General features: G+C 37.6%; 1 protein-coding gene across 1 annotated transcript in view; it reads left to right on the forward strand.

Moving 5' to 3' along the window:
* Positions 1 to 2780: 2780 nt before the first annotated feature.
* The window catches only part of PRMT9 (protein arginine methyltransferase 9), a 38610-nt gene continuing 16640 nt past the window's right edge, over positions 2781 to 24750 (forward strand). Inside the window, exons 1-8 of the mRNA XM_032855557.1 lie at positions 2781 to 3178; positions 5491 to 5639; positions 9228 to 9464; positions 10010 to 10177; positions 12458 to 12560; positions 14988 to 15094; positions 20727 to 20916; positions 22507 to 22690. Of these exons, the coding sequence (XP_032711448.1) occupies positions 2990 to 3178; positions 5491 to 5639; positions 9228 to 9464; positions 10010 to 10177; positions 12458 to 12560; positions 14988 to 15094; positions 20727 to 20916; positions 22507 to 22690 (1327 nt within the window). The 5' untranslated portion in view covers positions 2781 to 2989. The remainder of the gene's footprint in view (positions 3179 to 5490; positions 5640 to 9227; positions 9465 to 10009; positions 10178 to 12457; positions 12561 to 14987; positions 15095 to 20726; positions 20917 to 22506; positions 22691 to 24750) is intronic.

Here is a 24750-nt window from a genome sequence, read left to right on the forward strand (position 1 = left end):
ACGGGGACAGGACCTGTGGGCAGAAAGAGATACAATGGGGTCATGAGGAGTGGCCCATTATATACTTTCAAGTTAGACGGGGTTAGGGATAGGTAAGTCTCTAAGGAATTTTGGAAGGAAGGTTGCCAGGACCTTGAGCAGGCTAACCATTGTTGGGAAAAGGTCATTTATTACTGTCTAATAAAGCCTTACTCATGAGACCCTTCAGATGTGTGTCAATGAGCCATGTGCTTGGGGGATGATTGCCATCACATATCTTGAGGGAGGTTTAGAGATAAAGGAAGTTTCCAAAGGAATTTTTATACGTTAAAGTAGACTTACAGGATCCTGGTGTGGGGTGCCAGGGGGAAGGGTTGGTCAGACTAGGATGGCATTTTGTCCTTTACAAAGTATTAACATCTAGGCAGTTGAGCTCCTAGAGGAATGTCACTCTGCCTGTTTCAAGGACTTGTCAACGGGCTGTAGGTAGTAAGGAAATTTAAAAATTTTTTTCTGACTTTGTTTCACACATCAACCTATGTAGTGTCCAAGCTATGAACTACAAAGAAATGTCACTTGTGCTTTCTCTATGAAAATTAATCACATTTTAACTCAGTGCAACTTAGTAGCTCACAGAGGTAACTGAAGGATTTCACAAACGGCAGGAAGCACCCCTTGCACTTTTTTAGCAGTAGTCACTGTCTACAGGATGATGCCGTAGATGATAATGAAATAAGGCAGGTTGGCTCCTTTCATTTCTTCTCTGCCTTCTCTACACTTCCTGCCAAGTCCCTCCTTCATCTCTTAGCCTATATTGGTAATATATGTCCACATTAAGCTTCATGCAGTTTAGGTGTTTGAGGGATGTAGGTTATCTCAATAAGCCAACAGATCAAAATGAAGCAAAGTGAAACAAGACAAGAGAAACCTTGCCACTGTAGAATGGGAAAGGATGCCCTGGACTATAAGATAAGCTGTGAAGTGAAGTAATTCAGCTGAATCAAGGACTCACAGAGGTGACTAGAATAATGACCTCTAAGTGATTCCGCATTAACCTAAATTCTCTGCAGAGAAAGTTTGGTAGGTCTCCCTCTGCATTCTGAAGGGATAATCTAGCCAATTACTTTAGACTATTAAATGCTATGAGTTGCATACATTTCTGATCATGTGCTTGAAGGTGTTAGTGACCTAATTTTTATTTTAATAAGCCAGGTAAATTTTAAATAACTCTAGATAATAGTAACAATGCCTAGCATTAAATATATCTTATATACATCTCATTATCTCACTTGATGGTTATAACAACTTTTGGTCCAAAGTAGGAAATACAGCTTTGTTAAGCTTTTTTACAAATAATACTTCTTAAGGAAAATTGGATGGGCAGAAAAGGTCAAGTTTGAACTAGAATGCTTTTTTTTTTTTCTTTTTTAAAATTTTTTAAGTTCAGTGATCTTTTCCTGCTCTACTACATTCTAATGTGGGTCCCTGCAAGTTTCCGGGACTAGCATTTCAGTCTTGTTAGGGAAATATATAGCTACATCCTAAGTTGTTTAGTACAAAAAGTAGCAAATCAGAAGGGGAGAGAAATAAGGACCTCAATGGTTGGGGAAATCTACAAACTAAAACATAAAAACTAAACTAAAACAAAAAAATACTAACCTGGTAGTATGGTAGGTACTTTCCATTAAAAATTTTTTTAGTCCTTACTGAGCTAGACTCTGCTAGGGGCAAAGGTTACAAAAATGGTTAAGAATAGTTACTGTCTTTGAGGGACTTTCTAAGATAGCAGGTTACAATCTAGTGACCAGGACTCCAAAAAATTGATTAGGAATGACTTTGGTAGGTGCTCAGAGGAAGGGTGGTTCAGATAATCAGATCAATAGAGAAGGCAGAGACTTGGAGGAGCCCCCAACGTGTTAGTTTGATATGCAGATGCTCTATTTGTTGTTTTTTGCTAAGTAAACTACTCACCACTGGCATGTGTGAAAATGAAGACAAAAATGACCGCTTTCAAGTGTAATTCCCAAGCTCATCCCCTTTAAAGTTTTGAATCCATCTCTTAGGGGCCACACTTGAAGGTAGAAAAACTTTTTCTATGTATTAATATAATCACTGTACAGCGGTGATACACCGAACAGTGAAATAGACCCTAAACTCGTTTTAAAATAACTCATGGAACGTGGGTTTAAGCCACGCCTCTGCCACCAACCGGCTGTGTGATACTGGGCAAGTAACTTCTCAGGGTGTCCTCGTCTCCGTCTTTAAGATTGTGATTTAAAGGCCACCTCATGGGGTTTTGTGAGGGTGATTTAAAATAATGCCTGTGAAAGCATTTGCTCTAGCACCTCTGAGGTACGTTTGTTATCTCGGGGTTCTTTGCAGTCTTGCCATTTTGAGATTTGATGAATCAGGACCCAAAGGTCTTAAGCATCACCGCGAACGCCTGACCTTCCCTCCTCATAGCCACTCAGGTTCCTCACGGTTAGGTGCTGCTTCGCGTTGACTGGGTCTGCATTGTGAGGTCTAGCAGTCGCAGTCACACACTTATGGCCGCCAGGAAAGAGAAAAGTTCGGTTTCATTGCGGGAGAAGAGGGAGAGAAGGAGGAGGGAAAGGGAGAAGGAGGCAAGAGTACCACAGATCCGCGAAGGCACGCTTCGCGCACGCGCACTGGCCGCCCTACGCCACACTTCCTGCGGGAGGGGGAGGACCGCGACGTGCCCACGTCGGGCGCACTGACGCTCGCTTGGCGTGCGCCGGCGGCCGGCGTCGTTAGTTGCGGGGTCGGGAGTCGCGGTCTGTGGAGCCCGCCTGGCCGGGGGGAGGCGGGGCTTCTGTCTGGCGGAGGTGGGTGCGCACGGACGCCGCAGAGGATAACTTTCCTGTACCGGCTCTCGCGCTCTTTTTAAGTCCCTTGGAAGTGTGGCCGTCGGGACAGTTTTGTCGTACCGTTTAGCCAAACATCTTCCCTTTGGTGATACAAGCGCAGGTTTCAGGGCGGTGGCTCTGGCATGCCGAACTCGCGGTCCAGGCCCCATCGGGGTGCCCGGAGTGGCGGCGGGGCAGCCGGGCGGGAGGAGCTGGTGTCGAGGTCCTTGCAGAGCGCAGAGCACTGCCTGGGCGCCCAGGACTTCGGCACCGCCTATGCCCACTACCTCCTCGTACTCAGCCTGGCGCCGGAGCTGAAAGACGACGTGAAGGTGAGGAGGAGGTCCCTTCTTTCACTTGCTGGCAGATCTGTGTTCTTCACGTAAAATAAGTTGGGGGAGGTGGGTGGCTGAGATGGGTGAGCGGTTGCCATTAATATTTACTGTTCATTCTTGACTTCTCTTTTATTCACGCCCGCAATCAGCCCATCAGAAAATCCTGTCGGCTCCATCTTTGAAATATATCCAGAATCTGACCACTGCTCACCACCTTCTCCCTTACTACCTTGGTTAAAGTCTCAGTCATCGGTTGGCTGTTGCGGCAGGCTCCTAACCAGGCTTTCCCCCGTAGGCTGTCCCAACACAGCCTGCGTGAGCATTTCATAACAAGTCAAACGATGTCACTTCTCGTTTTCAAAACTTCCATTTTAATATAAAGGCTGTATTGCAAATAAGGCCGCAAGGGATCTTCTCCCTCCTCCTATATCTAATTCTAGTATCCCTGCCTCAGGACGTTTGACCCTGGCCCAGCTGTGTGCAGAAGGAGTGTTGTGGGTATCTGCAGTTGAATAAAGTTTGGAAGTAGCCTAAAGTTATCATTTGATGATGCATTCTTTAACCTTCAACTACTGGATTGTGATGGTTATTGTTTAAATGCTGAAAAAATTTTCAAGTTATTTTAGAATCTAACTTAAGTGATTTCACTTAATTTTGTATTCAGTTTTCAGCCTCAAGCTACTTGCTTTATTTCACCCAGCGTTTCTCAACATTAGCCTTACTGACTTTGTTGATGGCGTGATTCTTTTTTTGGAGAGTTGGCCTGTGCATTGTAGAATGTTTAGCAACATTGTTGATTTCCTCTACCTACTAGATGTCAGTAATGTCTAGATGTTTGTGGTTAACATAAGTTTAGTGTAAATTTCACGAGCAGCTGGCCCCAAGAAGAAGGTGCTAGTTGAGATACAGTTTGCTCTTATAGGTAGGCAGCAGTAGAATCAACCCAAGTGGTGGTTTCTTTCTTTGTTCCTTAGGTTCCTCCTTTGTCAAACAGTGACAATACCTTTTTTATAACTGTTTAGTGCGCATCAAAAGTATATCTAAAGCCTGTATTTGAATGCCTCATGTTCAGTAGGGTTCAGAAACTTTTGTTTCCTGCAGAACAAAGGCCATATTCTTCGTTCAGGCTTTAGCAAAAGATCTCTTTAGTCTTATTTTTCACTACTCTATTCCCCATGCCCACACTTCAGCCACACCAAGCTGGTTACCTGTAGATTCCCTGACCCAGTTCATATCATCTGTGCTTTTTAGTCCCTGATACTATAGACTCTTCTTGCATATTCTTCTCTCTAGTAAACTACATCAGAATTCAGTTACAAGTATCAACTCTTCTGTAAATCTGTGAGGATGATGTAAAATGTGCTCACCATAAAACTGGCATGACTAAAGCCTTCCCTCTTTCTATGGTGTTGTGATGTGGAGAATAGCTGGAGGGAGGTGAGATTGGAGCTGGGGACAGTGGGAATGCTGTTACTGTGGTCCAACAAGTATTAGAAGGCCCAGACTATGTTTTAACAGTGGGGATGGAGAGAAGGTGACAGACTTAAAGATGTTGAGCTATAATTGGCTGGGTTTGAAACTAATTGCATTGGAGTTAAGGTAGTGTTAAATAAGATGACTCAGTGGTTTGAGGTTGGGTGGTACCTTAACCTTATATCCTGTGTGAGAGGAATATAATAGGTTCACTTTAGAGCATTTTGAATTTTTAAAAATTGCGTGTTTAATTTCTCCCAGCAAGTCTTCTGTGAGGACAGGAACAGGATTTATGTTGTTCATTGCTGTGTTTTAGCTCCAGTTCTTTGCATACTGATTGTTCAGGAAATACTTCAGTTGAGCTGAATTTGAGATGGATGAGGGTGCAGTTCCTTGTTGAGATGACTGATAGGAAGTTGTGTCTGTGAGTCAGGTTCAAAAGAGGAGGGAGTCTTGATTGGAGATGTAGATGTCGCTTCATCCTTCAATGCATGGGTGATAGTTAATGCATTGGAGATGAATGAGAAAGAAGGTGGCCAAAAACAACTCCTAAAACATAGGAGCCCACAAAAGAGAGGTAGGTGGAGAATGTGATATGACAGCTAAGAATGGAGAGAGTTTAGAGTGGTCATACTCTCTACTTCTGCATGTTATTGCTACATAGGTGGTAAAATTCATTTATGCCTTTGTTTATTTGGTAAGTTGTCTACTAAAGCTAAATAAAATTTAAAGTAATCAGTTAATAGTAGTTAAGTTCTGTTCTCTGTGGAATCATCAGATGCTGTATGTTCTTCATTTATGTTATTGACTAAATTACTGTTTTCTCTTTCAAATAGGAAACTTTTCAGTATACACTGTTTAGATGGGCTGAAGAACTTGATTCTCTCAATCGAACACAAGACTTACTTAGTTGTTATGAACAAGCTTTGGAACTGTTTCCTGATGATGAAGTGATTTGTAATAGTATGGGGGAGCATCTCTTCAGGTTTGTAGTGATTTCAGTATTACCTGTTAAGAATTACTCTGTATCAGTCTTGATCAGGGATAAATCATACAGTAATTTGAAAAGGAAAGTTTAATATAAAGAATTATTAACTGTGACCGGGGATCAGAGTAATGAAGGATTGGCTAGTAAGAAGTAGAGAGAACTCAAAAGAATATAAGAATAGCAAATATAATATGTAATAACAGATTAATTTTAGTATTATATTTGTGCTACATAATAGCCATTGTCCCAAGGGTTGACACAGAGTATCTGAGGAAGAGTTCCCCTCACTGGGCTAAGATCGAGACCTTGTTGGAGAGGACCAAGGTGTATGTTGCAGGATGGCTGTGAAGTAAGTCACTGTGGTACCTTGCCAGGGAACTTGTGAATCTCTTCTCTGGATCTGGCTGGAAACTTGCCATTAGAAATTCTGTCCATTCTCCATAGAAACTATAGAACTAGAAAAACATGAAAACCCCCAATTTTTGTTTTGGATTTATTTTATTAAATTTGGTTTCACTTTGTACAACTTAGCAGGAAGCTTCTTGTAAGAAACAGCATGCTAATGTCCTGTTCTATATAGTGAGATCATTTTACATGTTCCAGCAGTTGTCCTCTAGTATTATTGCTTTGTTCATCCAATCATATTAAGTTTTATTCAATGAAAAGTTCTATAAAGGAAGTATCTTTATCAAAATGTATTAGTCTCAGGTAGCTGTATACAGTTTAATAGTCTTAATCAGCATAACTTGGGGAGTGAAATAAGTACTCCTTTAAGAGATAAATATTTGACAGTTTCTAATTGTAGAGTATGATAATAACTGGGGATATGAAGCAGATTTTTCAACTGAGGCTTGTTTGCTCACACTAACAGCTAACCTGATCCTGATACACAGATTCCATCTCTATTAATTAGCAATTACTTGCCCTTTAAATGAAATTTAGCTTAAGAAGATTTTTTTTTTTTTAATTTATTTGACACAGAGAGAGAGAGAGAGAGATCACAAGTAGGCAGAGAGGCAGGCAGAGAGAGGGGGAAGCAGGCTCACTGCTGAGCAGAGAGCCCGATACGGGGCTTCATTCCAGGACCCTGAGATCATGACCTGAGCTGAAAGCAGAGGCTTAACCCACTGAGCCACCCAGGCGCCCCTAGCTTAAGAAGATTTTTAAATAACTTGTCACATTAGTTAAAAGTATACATTTTAATTTCAAAATTTTCTTTAGTTCTTCAGTTCATATAAGGGAAGTTAGTCTACAGGATTCAGTTGTATTTCCAGATAATAGGCATGTAATGATCATAACATTTTAAAACTAATGTTTAGGATAAGCTCAATTCAACAGAAAATTGGAGTTCTGTACACTTTTGACGGATCATAATTTGGTTACCTATTGTTTTAAGATACTAGTCTGAGCAGTTACCAATTACTGAGACAATAATGCTTGTTTGCTTCAGGAAATGTAATTATGCAAAATAATTGAGAATTCAGAACTTGTAAAAGTGTGAATGTGGCTTTGCTATATAGTTTGTCTTTGTTCTTTACAACAGTGGCTCTTACCTTTTGTCCTTTCTACTTTCCTCATCAAAAACAGTGGGTCACTCACTCCGCACTAAGAGAATCATGGCTCCAGGAGAAAAAAATTTCCAGAGTAAACGATAGCTTTCCTTTCTTCCTTCCTTGTATTTGTGAAATACAATATGTGTCTGGAAAGTCTCAACTTTACAACCTTGTCCAATAGTCCAGTAGCATCAGATTTAAACAAAACATTTAAGTTGCTAATTGGGAAGATATTTCTTTTTTTCTAGTTAAAAGAAGGGTGGTTTTATAGTTTGTTGATACTGACACACATGTTGGGTCTATCAATATCAGATAAACTTTAATTGAGTGTACCATATATCTTTCAGATTAACATTATGGTTTAAGAAAACTGAATGATGGGGCACCTGGGTGACTAAGTCATTAAGTGTCTGCCTTGGCTCAGGTCATGATCCCAGGATCCTGGGCTTGAGCCCCGCATTGGGCTCCATGCTCAACAAGAGGCCTACTTCTCTCTCTCCCACTCCCCCTGCTTGTGTTCCCTCTCTCGTTGTGTTTGTCTCTGTCAAAGAAATAAATCTTTAAAAAAAAAAAAAAAACCTGAATGATATATTAAGAATCAAACTTAAGGGAAGCACAAACCCCAGGAAATTATTAGGGGCAGGTTTGGCATTGATTCAGCAGATTGTTGATATTTAAACATTCTAAAATACCTATTGCTAGTTTTGTCTCACTGAGTAATGATTATGTAAAATGTGTTTCGTATTGTATTTTGTGTAGTGTCAGTTGTAGAATAAGATAATCCTGTCTTCAAGATACTTAAAAATAACAGATACTAACCTTAAACATTTTTATTTTAACCTTAAACATGAGTGCCAGTCATTTGACTAGGGCCATTACCTTTTGTTAGAGTGTAGTTCCCTGTTTGAAGTTCCAGAATGTTTGTTTGTTTATTTGTTTTATGTAAACCATACCTAGAATGAATAGTCTGATTTTCAAATGCTTAAAAGTTCTCATGAAGAAATGTGAGTGTAAAAGGGTTTTACTAGCTCATGTCTCTTCAATTTGTGGACCACACACTGGGGCAGGTCCACAGATTATCAGTCAGTGACAGTAAGTATAGAAATTGAGTGTAAGTGTTTAGAAATGTATATAGCACTTTGATACTGCTTTAAATCCAAGCATGTGATCAGGGAACTCAGTTGTGAAGGAGAGTGTGGACCAGTTAGGGTGCTGCTGAAATCTGCTGGGTGAGTTGCATGCTAATCACATGCAGTAGAACTGTTTTGGTCTACAAATATTTATGTATCTAAAAAGGGGGAGATGGATTCTTTACTACAGAAAGTTCAAGAAGCCCTATTCTAGATAGGTCAGTAGTTTTCCCGCTTTTATTGTTGATTTGCTCACATCTAATTCAGTAGGAACTTTTGGATGACTCGCCTTTGATTTTTATCAAAGGATTTAGCTTAATGTCCTCAGAAACAGTGGCTCTCTCTTTGCAGTTATGTTTATTTAGTTTCTATCATATATATTTGTTATGTTTATATAATGTATATATTTTATATACTTATATATTAAATACATTTAATTGAAATATGTAATTACATGAAATTATAATAATAAGTACAACGGATAAAAACTGGTCTGGCTCTTGATAATTCACTCAGTTGCTGTGAGAAAAGGTATACAGTCACACCCCCTACTAGCTTTAGGCATTAGTATGTTTTACACAGGAATGATTTTTAGAAAGCACTGGTTTTCTAGTGAGTTGGTTAAATGGCAGGATGACTCGGAGAGCTTCTACTATATTTTAGTACAATAGTAATTTATAGTCAGTTTCCTAAAATGCATAAATACAGTAAGGGTTCAGAAAGGAAAAAAAAATGATCAAAGACTGTCATCCTTACAAAAGACTTCTCATAAGTGATGGTGCTTGGAATGAGTAGGATTTGGGGTGCTGGAGTGATTCTTACGCCTGATAAGTGGCATGAACAAAGGCACAGTAATTGATATCATAATAACTGAACATTTTGTCTGTCATTTTTTACTGTAGAATGGGCTTTAGAGATGAAGCAGCTGGGTATTTTCATAAAGCTGTAAAACTAAACCCTGAATTCAATGATGCAAAGGAGAATTTTTATCGTGTTGCAAACTGGTTGGTGGAACGCTGGCACTTTATCATGCTTAATGACACCAAAAGGAATACAGTTTATAATGCAGCAATCCAAAATGCAGTTTGCTTGGGGTCCAAGAGTGTTTTGGACATTGGAGCAGGAACTGGAATACTAAGGTTTGTTGTAATTGTGTTTTAATTATATGCACACACACACACACACACACACACAAAGGTAAATTAAAGCTTTTTACCAAATATGGAAAATTTAACAGTGGAATTTAAAAATAGAGTTCAATTTATTTCTCATAATCTTATGATTATTCATGTAAACTACTATTATTGTTTTTTTCACTGTAACTATTTTATCAAGCACTGGACACAACTACTAAGAATTTGGGGTTACTAAAATTTTGAACAATGCCTTTTAAGAGTACTTTTTGCATTAATATTGTGCTTGAGTCTAATTGTCTAAGTTAAAGCCTGTCGACATTTTTCATGTCAATTATGTCTTCTTAAAAACATGAGTATCATGATTTATTGTATGATTTGTTTCTTGATAAGAATACTGGTTCATTTTTTTTTTAAATGTGAAATGAATAATGGTTGTGTTAGTTAAAGAATAAAAGGAAAAAAGCATGTCTAAGCCTAATAATTCCACTAAAATTTGAAAAGCTGCAGTGGATGATTTTTTCTTGATGGAGCACTTTTACCCCTTGCAGCATGTTTGCTAAAAAAGCTGGAGCACACTCAGTATATGCTTGTGAGTTATCCAAGACCATGTATGAACTTGCCTGTGATGTAGTGGCAGCAAACAAGATGGAAGCCGGAATCAAACTCTTACATATGAAGTCACTTGATATAGAAATTCCAAAACACATTCCTGAAAGGTATTATATAATATTTATGTAATATAATTTTATTTTTATAATTTTTAAAAAATTAAGATGTTCCTGTTTAGAGCTTCTAGCCCAAATAAAAATTCTAAAATCCTTATATTGTAAAGATAGGAATATGGGATCATTTAGCATAAGATGGATTTTCATAAGGTCATATTCTTGATAAAAAATATTTAGATCTTGGAAAAAAAACTTGTGCTAAGATATTTACTAAATATACTTGACCTTTAGCAAGTTACTTTTATTCTGTTAATTTTAGTATTCTGGTTGTGAAAATGGATACTATCTCTTATGTGGTCAACTATTTAAAAATTGTGGTTAAAAATAATACAAGAGTAGATCCGGCTTGATGGACTTATCATATTTTGTGTTAACCTTGGCTAAAATGAAAGCCGTCAAAGTATTTTGTCCTGGCTTCTTCAAATGCTTTGGATATTATCTCATAAGTCTTGGCTTTTTAGTATATCATCTCACTTTAATCATTATTGCAAGGGTGATGGAATTTTAGAACTGGAATGGATTTACAAATCATCTGGTCCAACACTATCATTTGTGAGACAGTTTTCTTTTATTTCTTTCTTTCTTTTTTTTTTTTTTTTATTTGACAGACAGAGATCACAAGTAGGCAGAGAGGCAGGCAGAGAGAGGCGGGGGTGAGGGGAGAAGCAGGCTCCCTGCTGAGCAGAGAGCCCGATGCAGGACTCGATCCCAGGACCCTGGGATCATGACCTGAGCCGAAGGCAGTGGCTTAACCCATTGAGCCACCCAAGAGCCTCGATACAGTTTTCTTAATGTAGCACTTTCTTTAATACCTCTCCTGGGTGGTCTATCTTCTCATCTTACTTAAATTCAATTTATATTGAAAGAGGACTTTTATACTCTCTTGTCATTTGGACTGTGATTTTTAAAAGTCTTCTTCCGTATGTATAATAATATTTGTTTACTTAATAATTATACTTTCCAATGGGCTCAGCATTGATTTTCATGGAAGAAGTCTTAATTATCTTGTTGAAGCAGAGAGACACATTTTATAGAAATAAACAGTATCCTGAATTATCGTAATCCACTCAGACTGCCATTACAAAATAACCACAGACTAGGTAGCTTAAACAACAAACATTTACTTTTTCACAGTTCTGGAAGCTAGAAGTCCATGATCAAGGGTGCTGGCAAATTTGGTTTCTGGTGAGAGCTCTCTTCCTAGCTTACAGACAGTTACATTCCTACCCTTTCCTCTGTACATGTGAGGAGAAAGAGAGATCACCTTGTCTTTTCCACTTTTATAAGGATACCAGCCCTGTCACATTAGGGCCCTACCCTTATGACTTCATTTAACTTTAATTTTAATCTCCTAAAGACCCTAGCTCCAAATGTAGTCACTTGGGAGTTAGGGCTTCAATTTATGAATTTTGGGATCATGACCTGAGCCGAAGGCAGAGGCTTTAACCCACTGAGCCACCCAGGTGCCCCATACCAAAGTTGTTCTGTCCTCAAGGCACCTATAATCTAGAGAGGAAGATAAGGAATATTCATGAAACTTTTCTTTATCTTCTAATTACATAAATAAATGTTACTGGCAATAATTGCTAAAGAAGTTCAAAGAAGGGAGAAAGTATATCTCTTTGGGTGAAATTTTCTAGAAAGAATGGTCAGAAGATCCCAACTCTGTGGACTTAAGCTTTTGTGAAAACTCACAGGTAGTAGGTAAAGCAAAAGAAGCAACAAGAGAGCTACAGTGAATGTGTAAGAGGTAAACACGGATAATGAGGGGAGAGAAAGGATTTTGAGAGGGAGGTCTTCTCAGGTCCATTACATGTTATTTGTAGATTAAGGAAAATGATAACTGAGAAAGATTACTCATCTTTATAAGTAGGGGAGTTATTTATGATAGAGAATATTTTTATAGAGTATTGGGGATAAAAATCCATTTACTCACCATGAAAGAGGGGACTGGTAAAGATAATGGGTATGAAGCACTCTTAAGAATTTAGGCAGTGAAAGAATCACCTGAAGAGGCCCCAGGGTCATGTGAAGGTTGTGTGTCTCCCTGCCCCCAGAGGGTGCCAGTGGAGAACAGAGGAGCCTGTGGAAACAGTAGAGTCAAGTTCCTTAAGATCTGAGGGTAGATACTAAAAAAGTAAAATGTATTAGAACATTTTACATGTGAACTGTTTCTATAATATACTTTTCCTTTGTTCTCTCAGCTTTGACATCTTTACTTAAATAGCATGATATTTTACTTACATATATCTTTAAAAAATCATTCTATAGAGTGTCCCTAGTTGTAACAGAAACTGTCGATGCAGGTTTATTTGGAGAAGGAATTGTGGAGAGTTTGATTCATGCATGGGAGCATTTACTTTTGCAGCCAAAGGTAAGCAGCATGAAAACACTTAAATTTGATTAAGAACTCATTATTTCAGTAGGTATTTATTGAGCCCCTTTGTGTCCTGCTAAGCAGTATGAAATACATTCTCCTATCAAGGTTTATACTACGTAGTTGGGAAGAAATCCATGCAAAAACCAGTTTAATCATCTAATGTAATATATACTTGTGTACCTCCATGGGGTAGATAGGCCAAAAAAAGACTCCAGGAAGGAATTCATAGTAATTGAGGCTACACTGTGGGACAGCTATTGTGGAATTCTTGAATAGGATTGAGAAAGGGAAGTACTTTCAGTCTCAATAGCCCTCACTGCTTGGATTTTTGGCAAACTATCAAAGGGGAGTGTAGCGATAACTGATTTGGTGTGGTTTTAAGGTACCAAATGATTGGACAGGACTAACTCTTAAAATTGCCAAATTGTGTTTTGCAATGAAATTCTCTAAGGTGGCCCATGAATTACAGATTTAGTTTTTATAATATGTAATGTGAATGAAAGTCTTTTAACATGTCATGAGAATTTACTATTTACAGAAAATGATTTGAATTTAAAATACCTAATTAAAGACTGAAAAGAAGAGCAGTTGGTCTTTCAAATAGATAGTAGTGATTTTGGTTTCTCAGTTAAAGTCATATCCGACAGTTTTTTGTTATATATAGATTTATAGCTACCCTCCTCTTCGTATTTGTACTGTTGAAAAAAATATGTATACATATATACATATACAAACACACATATATAGCAATGAAAGTGAAATAAACTTTTTAAATAAAATTAGTATTAACATGGCATCACATTCATTGTTTTTCATTTTTTAAATTTACTATGTTTTTATTTAATATACTGAACATACAGTGTTATATTAGTTTCAGGCGTACAACATACTGATTCAGCAGTTCTGTATGTTACTCAGCATTCATCACGATAAGTGTACCCTTAATCCCTGTCACCTATTTCACCCATCCCCCCATCCACCTCCTTCCTGGTAACCATCAGTTTGTTCTCTCCATTTAAGTGGTTTTTTTGTTTATCTCTATTTTGTTGCTGTTTATTTCTTTCTTAAATTCCACATATGAGTGAAATCATATGGTGTTTATCTTTCTCGGACTTCTTTCACTTAGCATTATGTCTTCTAGATCCATCTGTATTCTTGCTAATGGCAAAATTTCATTCTCTTTTATGGCTGAGTAATATTCAAGCTTTTTTATTGAGGTATGACTGACATATAACATTATATTAGTTTCACGTATAGAATGTATTGATTTAAAATTTGTATATCTTGTGAAATGATCTCCACAATAAGGCTAGTAAACAAAAGAAGCTTTTCAATTTCAATTTTTTTTTTTAAGATTTCATTTTTAAGCAATGTGGGGCTTGAACTCACAATCCTGAGATCAAAAATTGCATGCTTTACCAACGAAGCCAACCAGGAACCCCCAAAGAAATTTTTAATTAAAAAAAATTTTTTATAAGATTTTGTTTATTTTATTTTAGGAGGGGGAAGTGAGCAGGGGGAGTGGCAGAGGGAGAAGGAGAGAGAGAATGTCAGGTAGACTCCGCTCAGCGTGGAGCCCAGTGTGGGGCTCTGTCTCATGACCCTGAGGTCATGACCTGAGCTGAAACCAAGAGTCAGACATGTAACCCACTGAACCACCAGGTGCCCCATAAGAAACTTTTTAAAGATTTTGGGGCGCCTGGGTGGCTCTGTGGGTTAAAGCCTCTCCCTTCGGCTCAGGTCATGATTCCAGGGTCCTGGGGCTCTCTGCCTGGCGGGGAGCATGCTTCCTCCTCTCTCTCTGCCTGCTTCTCTGCCTACTTGTGATCTCCGTCTGTCAAATAAATAAATAAAATCTTAAAAAAAATCTTATTTATTCACTTATTTATTTGAGGGGCAGGGGGAGCATGTGCAAATAGGGGGAAGTGCAGAGGGAGGAAAGGATTGCGTGGAGTCTGACACAGGGCTTGATGTCATGACCCTGCAATCATGACCTGAGCTAAAACCAAGAGTCAGATGATTAACCCAGATGTCCCCACCAAAAAAACTTATTTATTTATTTATTTATTCATTTTTATTTTACTTTATTTTTTTAAACATTTTATTTATTTGTTCGACAGAGAAGAGGAAAGCACAGGCCAGGGGAGCAGCAGGCAGAGGGAGAAGCAGGCCCCAGCTGAGCAGGGAGCCCGATTAGGGGCTCAATACCAGGAGACCCAAGCTGAAGACAGTTGCTTAACCAAATGAGCCACCCAGGCACCCCTAAAAAAAACTTTTGAAAGAAAAAAGTACCTTAACTTGTTTATCCTTACCTGTTGCTTTTAAAGTTTTTTTCTTATTAATTTTCTTTCTCATAATCATGCACACATATTTTTACATACATGAATATAACTGAATATAATTTTTATTGTTATATTTTAGAGCAGAGGTGAAAATGGTAATTGTGATAAGTATGGGAAAGTTATACCAGCAAGTGCTGTCATATTTGGAATGGCAGTAGAATGTGCAGAGATAAGAAGACATCATAGGTAAGTGGTTATTTAAATAGTAAATACTAGAAAACATTAATTTTAAAGAGTAAACTACTTGAAAGTTTATTTAGTGAATATTTATTTGGATGAGAATTTGTAGTTTTGTGACCTTTAGATTCATGATGTTTGTTCCAGCCTTAATTCCGTTTGCCTTTTTCTTACTTTCCTTTAAAGTGTAACTCTAGGGATGCCTGTGTGGCTCAGTTGGTTAATAATCTGCCTTCTGCTCAGGTCATGATCCCAGGGTCCTGAGATTGAGCCCCACTCTGCGGGGAGCCTGCTTCTCCCTCTGCTTGCTGCTCCCCCTGCTTGTGCACACATGCTTGCTCGCTCTCAAAAAAAAAAAAAAAAAAATCTTCAAAAACAAATAAAGTAGAACTCTAGAACTAAAACCAGCTTTCAGTTTCTTAGTGGAAAATTAATTTTGATACAACTTAGTATTTTTTTTATTTGTGGTGGATTAAAGAGGCCCCCTTCAATAACTTAAGAGTAGTAAAGGTAACGTATAAATATTTAGGACATAGTGATGAGTAAAAGAAGAAAATAAAAATTATCCTAAACACTTCACTGTTAGATAGCTAGTGTTCATCTTTGTTGTATACTCTTCCTTACTTTTCTGTGCATGTTACAGGGTGATAAGGAAGTAAAATAGTTATCGGTAGGGCATAGGGCACCAACCAGACAGACAGTGGCCTTAATGAATAGATTGGCTGAATTAGTGTGCTGGTTGAGTGTCTGTTCTGTGTAAGTAAAGGTGTGTGTATATCAATTTAATTTTGTTTCAAAAGTTTCAGTAAATATGTTTGCTTTTTCTTTGTGAGCCTCTTCATGTTAATCGATATGCTTCATGATTTTTTAAAACCAATTTCCTTTCATTCTGAGTTTAGAATTTTTAGGTGCTTCTACTATTCTGCATATAAGAACAAGGGTAAATATCTTCGTACTTAGAACTTGTCTTTATTATTTTCTTGGGATAAATTTCTTAATAAAGAATCGAGTTACATAAAATCTTATTTTTTTTTTAAATTTTTTAATTTATTTGACAGAGAGAAATCACAAATAGGCAGAGAGGCAGGCAGAGAGAGAGGGGGAAGTAGGCTCCCTGCTGAGCAGAGAGCCTGATGCGGGGCTTGATCCCAGGACCCTGAGATCATGACCTGAGCCGAAGGCAGAGGCTTAACCCACTGAGCCACCCAGGCACCCCAAGTTACATAAAATCTTAAAAAAAAGAAAAAAGAATTGAGTTAAAAGGTGTGTACATTTTTCAGTTTATGGATACACATTGCTGAATTGCCCACCAGAAAAGCTAGGTTGTGTGTTGCTGAGATTTCTTGCTATAACATGATTCTAGATTCTTTGCCATAAATAGTTTCTCTTTATATTTTATAGTTAAGTCACTAAAATTGTTTGGCTAAACAAAATAGAAATTGACTGGTGTCTACTATTTTGAAAAAGGATCCCTTTGGGACGCCTGGGTGGCTCAGTTGGTTAAGCAGCTGCCTTCAGCTCAGGTCATGGTCCCAGCGTCCTGGGATCGAGTCCCGCATCGGGCTCCTTGCTTGTCAGGGAGCCTGCCTGCTTCTCCCTCTGCCTCTGCCTGCCATTCTGTCTGCCTGTGCTTGCTCTCTCTCCCTCTCTCTCTCTGACAAATAAATAAAATCTTTAAAAAAAAAAAAAAAAAAAGGAAAAGGATCCCTTTATCATTGATTCGTTTACATAGCAAATAAGGGTCTGACTATACAACAGAAGCACCAGCAGTTTTTGTAAAAATAAAAATGCCATACATTTTGCTTGAGTAGGTCTGGGTGGGTGAGACTTGGTATTTTTTTTTTTTTTTAAGAGTTTATTTATTTATTTGTCAGAGAGAGAGAGAACACAAGCAGGCAGAGTGGCAGACAGAGGCAGAGAGAGAAGCAGGCTTCCCACTGAGCAAGGAGCCTGATGTGGGACTTGAGCCACATGACCTGAGCCAAAGGCAATGGCTTAACCAACTGAGCCACTCAGGCATCCCCGAGACCTGATATTTATTTTTCATGAAGCTCAGCAGTGTGGGTTGAGGACCATGAAGAAAGGTGCTGAAAGATATAGAGATGAGTGCTACTATTTTATCTGGTAGAAACAATTTTTTTTTTTTTAAGATTTTATTTATTTGAGAGAGAGAGAGTGAGAGAGAGCATGAGCGAGGAGAAGGTCAGAGAGAGAAGTAGACTCCCCGTGGAGCTGGGAGCCTGATGCGGGACTCGATCCGGGAACTCCGGGATCATGACCTGAGCCAAAGGCAGCCGTCCAACCAATTGAGCCACCCAGGTGTCCTGAAACAATTTTTTTTTTAGGATTTTATTTATTTATAGAATCTGAGAGCAAGAGAGAGCGTCCACAAAGTGAGCACAAGTGGGGGGAGGGGCAGAGAGAGAGGGAAACGGAATCCCAAGCCGACTCCACGCTTCGAGTAGAGCTCATCGTGGGGCTCTGTTCCACGGCCCTGAGATCATGACCTGAGCTGAAACCAAGAGTTGGATGTTCAACCAGCTTAGGCACCTAGGCACCCGTGGTAGAAACAATTTTAACTACTGTTATAAAAATCACTGTTTGGAACCTATTGAATCTTATGCTTATCTGAACAAGCAAATGTTTTAAGAATAGCCAAGGAAAGTGATAAGTTTGCCTTACTAGATACAAACCTCTAGAAATAAAAAACACTGATGCAGAGATCGAAAAACAGATCAGTGGAAAAAATAAATACAGATCTTGGAATTTATAGAGATTTAGTAATGATACAGATGTGGTATTTCAGGTCAGCAGAGAAAGGATGAATGGAAATAGAGATATTTTTCATATAGGGAAAAACATTAGGTTCTTACTTTAATTCAAGATGAATTAAATAAGTGTAGAAAATTCATTGAGTGATGAAGGCTTTCCAAAGGAAAACATAGGATAGAGTCTAAAAAGCCATAGAAGAGTGATAAATTTGACTACTTTAAAAAAATTTTAATATTTTTATCTGGTGAAAGTGTAAATAAAGTTAAAAGACAGTTGACAGGCTGAGATAAAAATTTGCAACTTTTACAACAAAGCATTAATATACTTAAAATTGTTAATCAGAAATGGAAATTAAGTCAATATAACATTTTTTTGAGTAATTATATTAGCATTAAAAATGATAATATCTTGTTTTCTCACAGGTGTGGGGAAAACTTATACACTGTTAGTACAACATTTTAGTAGCTCTATTTGGCATTATCTAAGAAAACTAAAGATCTGAATAGTCCTTGACCTAGTATTTCCACTTCTGGTAAGCTGTCCTGTTAAACATGCTTACACGTGTGTACAGGGGTGTTTAATGTAATGCTGTAATTGGGAAAAAAAAAACTATCTGAAGGCTTATTAATAAAATATTTCAATAATTTTTGATAAAACATTCGCTTAGTGCAGTACTGTGCAAATGTCATAAAGAATTATTTAAGGTACATGTACAGACATGGAAAGAAGTTCTTGATATACTATTAAGTGAAGAAGACAAGGTGTAATCCTAGGAGCAGTGAGCACACCTGACACTAGGTCTTGGTTTCTAAATTCCATTCCTTGCCAAAGGGAACTATAGCTCCTTGGAGAAATGGCTGCTTCCAGGATTAGGGTAGGACAGATTCAAGATGACTTTGAAACATTTTGCGTTGGAAATTAAGGAAGTACTAAAAAAAAAAAAAATTATAGGCCATTAAAAGGATATAAAAGCATGTTTGGAAGAGTCTCCCACTGGCCAAATCAGAGAGAATTTAAGCACCAAATACATACATACATAAGGGCATTTACAAATTAAAACCCATTGGATAAAATAAGAATCCATGAGTTCCTACTTATAATAAATAGATTAATAAATTCATAAATGGGGACAAAAGGACAGTTCTTTCCAGCAGGAGAATGTTGACTAATAATAAAACTAATGCTGCAAAATTATTGTTTGCAATCCCCATGTAAAGATGGGAGCAAAGGTTATGAATGGATCAAATCAAAGGGGGGAAAATTAAATGAAGGTCAAGGTATTTGTAAGTTTAAAAGTATCTTCTCACAAATAATTTATTACAAAAGGAAAAATGTTGATTACACAGGGAAAAAACCACATAGCATGTTAACCAAGTGATCAAAATTAACATCACCAGTAAGATTCTTCTAAATCTGATACTTTGAGGATATATCACTTATGTAATATTATACCCAAAATGTACATAACATATACATAATTATGAAAAAAACCCCTCTCTTTGCTGTTCCGCCTGCAGAGGGAAAGGGAGGAACAGACTCCTTGCTAAGCAGGGAGCTCAATGTGGGGCTCGATCCCAGGACCCTGAGATCATGACCTGAGCCAAAGGCAGACACTTAACTGACTGAGCCACTCAGGAGTCCCTGGAGTATTTATTTCTCATAAAATGGTGTGGCTAAAATATACACGAAATAATTTTTTTTCCCCAGTGTAAATTTTTTTTGACATCAGAATGCTGTTAAAGCAAGTGCATAAACCATAAATTTATGATTTGATGAATTTTCATGACATTGATACACTTGTGTAACCAATGATCAGATCAAGATCCAGAACACCAGCACCCCAGAAGGTCCCCAGGAAGAAACCCCTTCCAGTTACGGGTTCCCTGTCCCCCATTAGAGTAGCCACTATCCTGACTTCTGACACCATCGATTATTTTGACTGTTCTGAATTTCATACAAGTGGGATCATACAGAGTAAGTTTTTTTGTGCCTGACTTCTTTTTTTCAACATCCCTGTTCACTGGTGTATAGTTTGCGCATTCTCATTGATGTGTAGTATACCAGTGGGTGAATATGCCAAAATACTTGCTTTTACTGATGATGGATATTTAGGTGATACCTAGTTCCTTGATTATTGGAAATAGTACATCTGTAAGCATTCTTGAGCATTCTTTTGGTGATTGTGTGTATGAATTTTTGTTGGCTGTATTCCCAGAAGTAGGAAAGCCAAGTACCTTGAGGTTCCTGTATTAAGAGTGAATCTAGAATGGTTATGTTCCGCTTAAGTAAGTACTGTGAAAAGTCTTCCAAAGTGATCTTATTAATTTTATACTCCTGCCAATAGTGTATGAGATGGTATCATGACCAGCACTTGGTACTGACTGTTTCATTTTCCCAGTTCTAGTGGTTGTGTAGGTGTTCACTTCACTTCCCTGGTGACTAATGCATGTTATTGGCAATATGTTCTTTTGTGAAGTGTCCATTTACGTCTTTTGCCCATTTTTTCTTAAGTTGTAGAAATTTAAAGGTATATTTCGGATATGAGCCCTTTTTTGAATAGATGTATTATAAATTGCTTCTACTCAATGTGCCTTTGTACTTTTTTAAAGCTGAGTAGCTTTTGATGAAAAGAGTTTTTACTTTTATTATAGACCTATTTGTCATTTGTTTTGCTTTATAGTTAGTGATTGTGTATGTAATTAATTGTGTTTAAACTTTTGTCAGTAAAGTGACTTCATTTTTATGTTTATTTTTTCTGGACTCAGTATTAGATGGTGTTACTTGATTCTAAAACAAAACAAAACAAAACAAAACAAAAAACAAAGAAAACATCTTTCTCCCTTCCCCTTCTCATTTTCCCTTCTACCAGGGTGGGTACTAAGAATGTTGCTGGGATCTGTTTACCAACATACGTGAAATTTCAGAGTCCAGCTTGTTCTGTAGATACTGAAGAGACAGTTGAACCATATACTACCGAAAAGATGAGTCGAGTTCCTGGCGGGTATTTGGCTTTGACAGAGCGCTTTGAAATTATGACAGTAGATTTCAACAATCTTCAGGTAAAAAAAAGAAAAAGAAAAAGAAAAAGTTCACTTATAATTTTTGAGCATTAAATTTCAAGCATTCTTTAAAGTAATACATAGGACAGTCTTATTTTATGAATTTACATGGGATTCTACTTACTACATATAAGGAAAATGATTTAATTATAATCAGTATTTTCTCCTGAGAAGATTATGTACTTACTTTAAATACATAGGAAAAAAAATCCCTAAGGTTTGTTGGGAATGTATAATGTGACAGGTGCTTTCACATGTGTTCTTAGATGGTTTTTACAACAGTGTTGCAACTATAATTATAGTTAAGATTATCCTTGTGCTATATAGATGAGGGAATTGTTTCTTACATTAATTTTCCCCAAATTATGCAGGTGTGAATGCAAGAGTTATAATCTAGAGCTTTCTGACTTTCTCAGTGTCATGCTGCCATTTCAGGTTAACAGTATTCCTTGAAAAGAACGGTAACCCAAATCTCTAGATCGTATCTGTATCAGGGTGATCACCCAAATCAGTTGCCCAGAAATGAGAAGTTCCCAAGACATGGGACTTTCAGTTTTAGACTAGGATAGTCTTGGGCAAACCAGGACAGGTTGGTTGCCCTGTGTCTCTGTGTATGTATTGGTGGGTGGTGGGCAGATGTGCTGCATAAAGAAAATGCCCAAGGAGATTGAGAAAGGTCACACAGAGTCCTTGTCTGAAGAACATTAAGGTTAGATGAGATGTGTCTGGGGACAGAAGACTTTGTAAGGGCCATTATAGCCTGTGATCTTTACAATTCATAAATTTAATATAATTTAATCTCCTACTAATTGTTACTAGGTTCTTCTTAAGGTGGTTTGGAGCTGCATTAACACTTTGACATTATTTACTGAGGCTGAGCTTCAAGACCATTTCATTTCTGATATAACAGTTACAGTAGGGAACAATACAGTTATAGTTGCTAAATACTCCAAAACTGTTATTTTCTTATTTTGAGCTTTTCTTATGTTAAATTTTCTTTGACACAGTTTAAAAAAAAACAACACTTTACTAAGGCTTTAATTTGGAAGTCGTATTTACTTGTTTAACACTTTCGAGTAATAAAGAAGAAAAGAAACAGTGTATGTCTTCCTTTTTAAAATCTAGGTCCTACTTTCCCCAGACCACAAGTTTGAGGTACATCTTTTCAGACTTGTTTTTCTATTCTTCTAAACACACACACACACACACACACACACACACACACACACTTTTTAAAAATAAAATCCCTATTTGTTTGCCACTTGCTGCCCTCATTCAACAATATATCATGAACTTCTTTCTTTTTCCTTTTTTTTTTTTTGTCATGGACTCCTTTCTACATCAGTATTATGTATCTGCCTCATTGTTTTTAATAGTTACACAGTATTCCACTATGATAGATGGGAGCTTTTCATCCAGTATGCCTCAAATGGCTATAGGTATGTAAGGATATTGATTTTCCTAAGGATGCTGGGCAGATGTGAGAATTTACAGAAATGGGAAGTGATATGATATTGGTGATATGATATATACATATTAAATATATATTAAGTATATAAAATGTTTTCATTCCTTTTACATTTTTGTCAGGAATTAAAAAGTCTTGCAACTAAAAAACCTGGTAAAATTGGTATTCCTGTTATTAAAGAAGGCATACTAGATGCTGTTGTGGTTTGGTTTGTACTCCAGCTTGATGATGAACATAGTTTATCCACAAGTCCTAATGAGGAAACATGTTGGGAACAAGCTGTCTACCCTGTACATGACCTTGCAGGTATATCTTAGCTAATTGTTGTTTGTTTGTTTTTTTAAATCTTGTTGCTTTAATCCTGTAAGCATTTGAATTAGTGTAAAAAAAATTTACTTTGAATAAGAAATTTCCAATCAAGGGAGATGGGTTAAATTTTTTAGGACTTTTTATTGTTTTGAAAGATTTTATTTATTTGAGAGAGAAGAGAGCATTCAGGCTTGAGTAGGGACAAGGGTAGAGGGAGAAGCAGACTCCCTGCTGAGCAGGGAGCCCATGCAGGGCTCAATCCCAGGACATTGTGATCATGACCTGAGGCGAAGGCAGCTGCTTAACAGGTTTGAGCCACCCAGGCACCCCAGAACTTACTTTTTAAAAAAGTAGTTTTAAATAATTAATATATGTTTTAAGAAGAGAAATTAAAATGTAATTGCTGCATACCACTCAAAAATACCTATCATTGGGGTGCCAGGGTGGTTCAGTTGGTTGAGTGTTCGACTCTCGATTTTGGCTGGGGTTATGGTCTCGGGTCCTGAGATTGAACCCTGTGTAGGGCTCTTTGCTTAGCAGGGAGTTGGCTTGGGATTCTCTCCTTCTCCCCTCCTGTTGCTTATGCATGTTCTCTCAAATAAATAAATAAATAAATAAATAAATAAATAAGATTTATTCTAAAAATGTGATTTCTTTAGCTCTGATTACTCTGGTTATCTGTAGATAAGAGAAATGCTAGTCTATTTGTTATAGAACAGTGGAAAAGTACTAGGGTAGGAGCTCTTGCTGCTTGTAGAATCTGTGGAGCCCCCGGTCATAAAAGTGCACACACACACACACATAAAACAAAATTTTGCAGTTTTAGAGGGCTTATAAATTCACGGACTTCCCTAGAGAGTCTGTGTTAAAGATATTTTTTGTATAGAAATTTTTTTACCAGCAGTTTGGTGGATTTCAATATAGTTTACATAAGTTGTATTACATAGAAAAATTCTACCTTTTTTAAGTGGGGGCAGGTAATAAGTTTCTATTTCTGTGTAGTTTTCCTAGTCAAGGATCTAATTTGGCAAGATGGTTAAATCTTGGAATGAGTATAGTTTTGTGGCTAGTATGGTGTTTTTGGAGCCAGTCACGTAGACTTGGATTCAGGTCTTGGCACTGCTGCTTACCGACTTCCTGGCTGGCTTGCTGACTATGTCTCAGAGCTTTTATTATTTGATATACAAAAATGGGATGATGTTGCCTACCTTGCAGGATTGTACCTTGTAGAGATTTTAAGAAATAATGGACAAGGCACGCCTGGGTAGCTCAGTCAGTTAAGTGTCTGCCTTTGGCTCAGGTCATGATCCCAGGGTCCTGGGATCCAGCCCCGAGTTGGGCTCCCTGCTCAGAGGGGAGCCTGCTTCCCCCTTTCCCTCTGCCCCTCCCCCTGCTTGTGTTACCTCTCTCACTGTCTCTCTGTCTGTCAAATAAATAAATAAAATCTTAAAAAAAAAAAAAAGTGTCTGCCTTCTGCTCAGGTCATGATCCTGGGGTCCTGGCATTGAGTCTGGCATTGGGCTCCTTGCCTGGCAGGGAGTCTGCTTCTCACACTGCCTGCCGCTCTACCTGCTTGTGATCTCTCCTTCTCTGTGACAATAAATAAAATAAAATCTATCTTTAAAAAAAAAAGAAATAATGGATGTAAAATGCGTATCAGCAACATAGCAACTGGCACTCAGTTAGTAGCATTTTTTATTTGAGTTTATTAAAAAATTTTAATTCCAGTATAGTATATGGTGTTATACTAGTTTGAGATAATCATTGTAATAATTGAGTAATTCTCTACATTACTCAATGTTCATCATAAATATACTCTTAATCCTCTTCTCCTGTTTCACCCATCCATCTGCCCCCACCTTGTAACCACCAGTTTGTTCTGTATAGTTAAGAGTCTGTTTTTTCGTTTGTCTCTTTGTTCATTTATTTTTCTTAAATTCCACATGTGAATGTACTATGGTATTTGTCTGTTTCTGACTGACTTATTTCACTTAGCATTATACTCTCTAGATCCATCCATATTGTTGCAAGTGCAAGATTTCATTCTTTTTTATGGC

Source organism: Lontra canadensis, unplaced genomic scaffold (assembly GCF_010015895.1).
Source record: "Lontra canadensis isolate GAN:19392208 unplaced genomic scaffold, GSC_riverotter_1.0 scaffold10, whole genome shotgun sequence".
In the NCBI taxonomy this organism is placed as follows: Eukaryota; Metazoa; Chordata; class Mammalia; order Carnivora; family Mustelidae; genus Lontra; species Lontra canadensis.